General features: G+C 33.9%; 1 protein-coding gene across 1 annotated transcript; it reads right to left on the bottom strand.

Annotated features, from left to right (window-relative positions):
- Positions 1–242: 242 nt before the first annotated feature.
- Positions 243–2,620, bottom strand: LOC145000539 (peroxidase 12-like). The gene is made up of 3 exons (XM_078959779.1): positions 2,306–2,620; positions 1,208–1,405; positions 243–970 (listed from the first exon to the last, which is right to left on the bottom strand). The coding sequence occupies exons 1-3, from the start codon at positions 2,603–2,605 to the stop codon at positions 350–352; spliced, it is 1,119 nt and encodes a 372-aa protein (XP_078815905.1). The 5' UTR covers positions 2,606–2,620; the 3' UTR covers positions 243–349.
- Positions 2,621–8,241: the final 5,621 nt, after the last annotated feature.

Genomic DNA, 8,241 nt, shown 5'->3' with positions numbered 1-8,241 from the left:
GTCCTCCACTAAATTAATTTGTTTATTAATTTCCTTCGTATTAATCTGAAAACATGAATATATAGGGTCGTCTTTTGCAGATTTAACACACATTGGTTATTATATTTGACAAATACTTGATTTCCTCTTATATTTTCCAAACTAGCATACTGTTGCTGATATGTCAAACATGGAGTATCATCTCATCAATTAAATTCTGTTTCTCCATAAAAGAAGCCATCACAATTCCATCAAAGGTTAAGTGTTCGAAAAGATTTTGTTAACACAAAGCAAAACGTTCATACATCAGAAAACATCAAACGATAACATGAATCTAACCACCCAAACATACAAAGAACTTTCGAAAACCTCAAAGACTCTCGACACTGTCCATGTTGTCACCCTCAACAACACTCGATATGAACAACTCGTTCGAGTTTCGCACCGAACATTTTTTACGAATTTCACCTTGTTTGCCTGTTAACACCTCCATTTGCCCCATCTTCACCATAACATCTACAAATTTCTCAAAAAACAATGTTTGATTAACCGCAAAGCTTGTAACAATAGAGCGTGTCCTTTTATCAGTGTATAAATCTTGATCCGATATCAAGAGTGCTTGTCTGTTCATGAGATCAACAAAGTACTTGTTATCGAATACATTCGGAGACCTAAGATCCATGTTTGTGGTTGCATTGGTATTAGCATTCGGGCATACACGTTTAAGGTTGCTAGCATATGTTTTATCCATGGTTGTGTCTTGTGTAGGGTAAAGACGTCGAGTGAAAGAAGTACAATGCGCGACACCGATGGTGTGGGCTCCAGATAAGGCCACAGCATCAGTGGCGTCAAATTTCTTGAGCGCTAGGTTCGTTAGCAGTGTGTCTGTTGGGACAAATGGTGATGGAAGATTTGCAAGTGTCGCATTTCTTGTGGCAAATGTTACTCCATCTCTTCGACCTAATGGAACTTTATATTGTGGTCCACCTGTCTGTTTATATAACAAGTTTGTTAAAACATTTAAACAAATGAACGAGGTTATAGGTTTAAGTATTAACAATGGGATTTTCGATTTTCAGAGTCTGTTGTTGTTGTTGTTGTTGTTGTTGTTGTTGTTGTTGTTGTTAGAAGACTATTGGTTTAAGTATTATCTTATGTTGTTACATTTATGATTTGATCAAATAAAAGTAAAATCTTGAAATAAGATCAAGAGTGTATAAGGGTTTACCAAGACAACGGCATCACGAGCAACAATAGCAGTGATATCGGAACAAGAAACAATATTCGAACCACATTCTTTGTTAACCCGACTACGAAGATCCTCAATGACATCATAACCTCTCAAGCTTAGGTTTGGTGGTGCAGTCTTTTCGCTATCAACGGGTCCACTAGCCGATCCATCTAACAACACCGAACCATCACAACCCTGTTGAAGACATCATTGTATTCATATCATAAAATGGATACGAATTAAGATGTCATCATATTCATATCATAAAATGGATACGAATTATGATCATTGAAATTCTAATCAAACTACATGAATGTTATAATAAGTCGATCAAATACAAATTTTAGAGTTATAGATTAAAAGGTATGATCATCTTAAGTGATCTATTTGTTGGAAAGCCTGACATTTTTTCGCAAAATGATGCTGAGGAATCTTTCCTATAGGTCTTGTATATTAAATTATTAATCAAACTAAAAAAAGACAAATATCATTATTAATTTTTTTTCTTAAAAAAAAACGTGGTTCAAAGGAATATTTTGGGAATAAAAACACTTGATTATTCTAAGACCGTACTCCACTTTCTAAAAGTGGATTCTCTAAAATAAATCAATTTTAAAAAAATTACACAAAATTATGTTGATACACGTTTAAATTTCAATTTCCAACATCAATCGTTAATCAACTATTCAATTTGAACATACTTAAAATATAAGGTCATACTTTAAAGTTAAAACTTAAAAGGGTTCAGTTTTTCCATATACCCCTCAATTTATTGTTTTAATCTATTGCAAAAAAAATCATTTTTTAAACATGTATATATTCATGTTTTATTTCGAAAAACTAAATCTAAATGATTTTTGTTAAATACAAAACTCACACAACCATTTTTAGTTTTCCTAACTGAAATATTTATTCAATTATTCTATTAATGAATAAATCCTTGTACTTGTTAGTTATGTACAACAAGACAATTCTTCTTGACTTAAAAAGTAGTTCGGACAAAAAGACGAATATACCCTGGTAAAAAGCATATTTCTATTTTGTAAAAAAAAAAATTGTTACAATTGGAAATATAAATATATTTATATTTTATACCTGAACAAAGCAATCATGGAAGTGAACTCTAAGTAGAGCAGCAGCAAGAGTCACATCCTTCTTGAACACCTTCTCCAACTGTTTTTTAATAATTGATTCCAATTTTGGACAGCTTTTTTGATAGTAATTCCAAGAAAGCCCCTGCACCAATGGCTGTTGTTGTGCTTCTGTTCCATGCAAATGCACAAGAAGCACCACCACCAATATTGTCACACTGAGTGTGTGAAAGGGCATTACTGTAATTTTAGAAGCCATTGATGGATGCTTGTGTTCTGTGCTCTTCAAACCAGGAATAGGCATGGAGTTCTTATAGCTGAAGAAGTTTCATTATAACCCCTCATTATTGAATACTTCTTTTTTTGCCCCTCTAAATATGGATAAGGCAGAAAATAAAGACAAGGGCTCGGTGATGTGATGTAGTCCATGTGGGTGCACCGACGAATGCATTTAGGGTCTTGGGTGTGTGTGTGTGTGAGTGGCACACCACTTAATTTGTTTCAATTTATTAATTGTATATTAATCTATTTATCAACTACAATCTAAAAATGGGTAACTTATAAATAATATTATATCTTGACTTGTAGTAATAATTAAAAAAGACATATTTAAACAAACTAACCATCTTTTATATTTATTCATCTATTTATTCGGAAAAATCTTTGATAAAAAATAATAATTAGAAAGAGAATTATATTGTAATGGACTTCGTGATAAATTCTGACGTGGAAATTGTTTAAAATTTAAATAAATAATTATTTTTGAAAATCATTAGAATTTCTTAAAATTTTTTGTTCTTGATTCAATGCAAGATTCAATAATGCATCTATCTTCACATTTCATTTTTTTTTTAAATATTATTTCAATCGTCATCTCATTTTCTTTTCATGTTATATTTTCACTCTTCAAGAAACCGATCATCTTTCAATTTTTTTTATAGTAAAATACTTTAATTTTAGAAATTAAATGTTAATAAATAATTTAAATTTAATAAAAAAATTAGTAACTAACTAAATAAAAATCCTAATATTTCATTACTTCAAAATATAAAATTGATATAAATAACCAAGATTATAAAAAGAAAAACAAACATAAACCAATCTAGGGAAATATTATTTCAAGATTTTTCCCCTCATCCTTAAAAGCAAGCCGGAGGTAGGGGCGTTCAAAACCGAATACCCGAAAATTTCAAATAATGAGTATTCTGTATTTGAAATTTCGGATATCTGAATTTTCAGATACGGATTTAGATATCACATCGGATATCCAAAAAATTTTGCCACTTCAAAAAAATATTAAGATTCATCTTAATAGATTAAGAAAAGAAACATTATTTCAATTGTTTTATAAGCATAAAACAAATATCTTTATTCCTAAATATTTTGGACTAACTTATTTAACAAATGAATTTGAATATACCAACTTACTGTTTATGATAAATCATAAATATTGAGTTCCAATCTTATATTTTTATTTTTATTCTAGACTAGGTTATAATACATGTAATACATGTTGATAAATAAAAATAAAATACAGAATAACTTTAACAAAAATAATTTAAACAAATTTATAAAAATATAAAAAAGAAGAACAAAATAAGTAAAATAGGAACTTATTTATAATTGATTTTTTTTTTCTATCATGGATCGCATAATTGATTACCAATTATTTTAAATTTCAAATTCTCTATTGATAATGCTAATTTAAGGGACTTAAAAAAGATTTAAATTTAAATGTAAAATCATAGAAAAAAACATGTATCATTTTTAAAGAGTATGAGAAAAGAAATTAAAAATTATAAAAAAAAATGACAAATAACAAATTGTATACTCTTTTATTAGAAGATATATGAGCATTGTTTATGAACAATGCTTAGTTTTGAGATGGTGGTTATTGTTTTGCTTTTGTTGGCTGAGTTTGGGTGGTGATCGACTGGTATTGAGCAGATCTATTGCACTTTTCTTGCATGCTCGCCACCTGTTTCAAATCCTTTGTTCACCGTCATACGACCTCGTTACTCTTATGTCTATCTCTACCCATTTCGTCACTTTTGCAAACGAAGCTACGTTGCAGGAGTTGTCGACCATCATCTCCTCAGTTGTTCTCCAAAGCCACTGATCGTAACTGCATTCACCGATATCATCTTTTCGTCTGTCTAATTTTGGTTGCCAAAAAAGTTATTTGCGTCTTTCTTGTTCTGTAATTTCTTGGTGCACCTTCTATCTTCGATTATATGAAATAACACACATCTGGGTACATATTGGAATCTAGGGTATCCTCTGATTGTGTGTTTGTGTTTAACTAGATGCAACTTTGTTTTCACTACGTGTGTATGTCAGTTTCTTGGATTGATTTTGGTTTTTTCTGCTTGTGACCTTTTATGTGTTCTTTCAATTTTAGATGGGAGATTCTTGTGTACTTTAAGGCAAAGATGAACCTGGTAAACATGTGTGAAGTGTTTTTTGAAATGAGACCAAGATTCATCACTGGATAAAGATGAAGAATAAGGTGCTCAATGGATATGCCTTCTTGCTATACCCTAACCTAATTCATAATAAACTTCAGAGAAGTTTATGAAAATATAACATGCCTATTAACCCAATCGGACAGATGAACAAACTAATGGATAAAGAATTGAAGGTGAAGATGGCGGTGGTAGATGATGGTGTGTAATGGAGAAGTTTAAACAATATCATCTAAGATTATGATGTCTATGATGATACTGAATAAAATGTAAACATGTACAATATGATTATGAGTTTATTATTACTTTCAATTTAGATTGTGGTTAACCATTTGGAAGACGCACATGAACTGATCGACTACAATCTACCAACAATTATTCATTATTACTATCATGTTCCCTTTTCAATCTCGAAATTCAATCATTGTTTCCCCCAAAACCCAAATGAAAATAAAATTTTTACCTCAATCTAATCCAAAATTTGACTTCTCCAAAAGTTCACCCCAAAAATTGTTATCGACTCTGTTCATGGATGTCTCTGCTAATGGTTCCTGGTAATGAGTGTTTAATAGTCAACGCTTTTGATAATTTAATATCGATTTAAGCTTGATTAAGAGTTCTATTTCATTATGTTGAATCATTTTGATTTTTTTTTCTATCAATGGACTTTTGCAGTGAATATATGTTACTATTTTGGTTCAATTTTCATTTTAGATTGTTACATGTATTCATTTCCAGTCATGTTATTCATTTAATGTCATAATTTTGCATCAATGTTTGTTGTTTTTACTCTTCTTAACCTAATTTGAGACGTGAGAGACTACCATTTCATAAGATTCATGTGCGTTTATTTTATAACAAATCCCCCTTTTTTAATGCATCTCGAATGTAACAATGTGAAATTCAAACCCATTTTTTTCAATTTAAAAACACATTTGTCTCAATAAATACAAAATGCCACAATTTCAAATCATCATATCCCATATCAAAAACTGTTTATATTTCAAAACTCCAGGATCCTCTAAATCATAACTCAATCACTGATGTGTGTACAATCAGGCCGACGTCTTCCCGTGATCCGTAGAAGTACCTGAAACACATAACACATAACACGATAAACACAAAACTTAGTGGGTTCCCCAAAATACCACACATATCACATTAGCCACTCGAGGCTAACTCAATACGACCCTTTAGTCAATGTGTTCCAGTGGAGACCCTCCAATCCCACTACTCGGGAGGACCCGCCGACCCTAACTCAATAAGTTCACAACAATAAGCATAAATCACAAGAACAACATGCAAAGTAGCGCCATAACACAAATAATCACATAAGGCATCTCAGTCACACAAGGATACCACTCATAGTAAGTATAGTGAGAAGACTCACTTCGAAAGCTAGTGAGTACAAGTCTCGTGCTCGGAAATCTCGAACTAGCCTCCACCTAATACATAGGATAACCATCTCTAATTAATACTCTATTCGTACTAAATTTCACTAAGGTTATTCTCTATTTCTATCAAATTATTGGAATTGGTAAAAGACCATTTTACCCCACCATGGTCGCCATTACTCATGTTGGCCAACCCTAAAGTCAACAGAAGTCAAACTCTAGCCAACAGTCCAAGTTTGATCTAACTCGTTGAGTGCACTCGTGTGACTCGTCGAGTCCAGTTGAACCTCAGAAGCTTCGTGAAGGTCCAACTCGCCGAGTTAACCCCTAACTCGCCGAGTTATAGCATGGTCAGCTTATCGGGACAAACCCTAACCGACTCTTCGAGTCGGCTCCTCGACTCAACGAGTCCATTCAGACTCTTTTCTCATTCAAACGATACCAAGGTCCTCATATTAGATGGATAAAAAGCCCTAAACTCCCAAAATCATGAGATCTATTCAACAAAATAAGAAAGGTGCAAGCTTTATACCTTTCCCAGAAGCTCTAAGGTGAAATAACCACGGATCTAACAACTCCTTCTCTTCCCTTGGCTTGTAATCCTTCATTCCTCTTCAAAAGATGCACCAAACACTCAAAGTTAGATCAAAACTCTCTCTCTAAGCTAAATGGCCGATTAGGGTTTCCTCTCAGTGAAGGTGAGTTGCAAATGAGGCTATAAGTGCCATTAAATAGGCCCCAAACCCAGGGATTTAGGGTTTCTCTTCATAGCATCTACTCGGCGAGTCGGCTCTTTGGACTCGTCGAGTAGATCATTAATCCATGTAGCATATTACGACCCTACTCGATGTGTTGTAGCACTAAATCGTCGAGTCGCTTAATAGTCCTTCCCAAAACATAAATAAACAATATACCTGGAAGTCCGGATGTTACACGTAGTGACCATACCGAGTCGGAAATGATGTCTTGGGAACATCACTCTCCTAGACTTGTAATTGATGGTACCCTGATCTTAGGTCCATCTTTGAAAAGTAGTTGGCTCCTTGAAGTTGATCGAAGAGGCTGTCAATTCTAGGTAGAGGGTAGCGATTCTTAATGGTGAGTTTGTTGAGCTCGCGATGGTCAATGCACATCCGGAAAGATCCATCCTTCTTCTTTACGAACAAGACGGGTGCTCCCTAAGGTGAGAAGCTTGGTCTAATGAATCCCTTGTTGAGTAGTTCGTTCAGCTGGCTGGATAATTCCTGCATTTCTGTCGGTGCTAGATGATAAGGGGATTTAGCTACCGAGCTCCAGGATCAAATCGATTCAGAACTCGACTTGGCGTTCGGGAGGGACTCATGGAAGATCTTTGGGGAAGATATCAGTAAAGTTGCAGACTTTGTGGATGCTCTCGAGTTCTTTAACTTCTTGTTTTTCATTGACTACATGCGCCTGTAATGCGTGACACTCCTTTCACAAGTATTTTTAAGCTTTGATGCAAGAAATGATATGAAGGTTCGTGCTGAGATTGTTGCCATAGATAATGAGGGTTTCGCCATTTGGCAAATTGAGACAAAAGGGTTTTACGTAACAAAGAATATCAGCACATTTAGGGATCAACTAATCCATGCCAATGATGACATCGAAGCTTGTTATGGAGATCGGCATAAGGTCGATTGGAAAGGAATAATCGTTTAGAGTGAGAGTGCATCCTATGTGATGAGATAAAAATATCTTTAAGATCGATTAGATCTTTGAAACATGTATATAAAGAATGTAAAGCAATACTCAAGAATGGATTTGAATATGTCGAATGATTACAACTTTCAATCCTCAGCAGAGCTCGATGAAGAACTTCCACTGTAGAGGATCCTAGGGTTACAAAAAGATAACTTGTATAATTACACCGTAAAACCCTGATCTGTCGGTTATGTAAAAGATGCATGCAAGCATCTATAAATACACAAACCCTAGAAAACAAGATACGGATGGACAGGCCCATACCGCGTAAAGGATGGGCTAAGAAGCGAGCCCAAGACGCAACACCAATAACCCAACAATCTCCCCCTTTGCGTCAATTGAGGCGAGACTTCACTCCA

This window comes from Lactuca saligna, chromosome 6 (genome assembly GCF_052625555.1).
Source record: "Lactuca saligna cultivar CGN05327 chromosome 6, ASM5262555v1, whole genome shotgun sequence".
In the NCBI taxonomy this organism is placed as follows: Eukaryota; Viridiplantae; Streptophyta; class Magnoliopsida; order Asterales; family Asteraceae; genus Lactuca; species Lactuca saligna.
The sequence above is the reverse complement of the archived record's forward strand: the minus strand, read 5'-3'. Positions and strand labels throughout refer to the sequence as shown.

Bases quoted from the DNA above. Each gene is read 5' to 3' on its own strand.
- LOC145000539 (XM_078959779.1), bottom strand. From the start codon at position 2,605: ATGCCTATTCCTGGTTTGAAGAGCACAGAACACAAGCATCCATCAATG. The intron at 1,406-2,305 runs GTATAAAATATA...TGTCTTCAACAG, and splicing joins TCCATGATTGCTTTGTTCAG to GGTTGTGATGGTTCGGTGTT. The intron at 971-1,207 runs GTAAACCCTTAT...TTATATAAACAG, and splicing joins CTCGTGATGCCGTTGTCTTG to ACAGGTGGACCACAATATAA.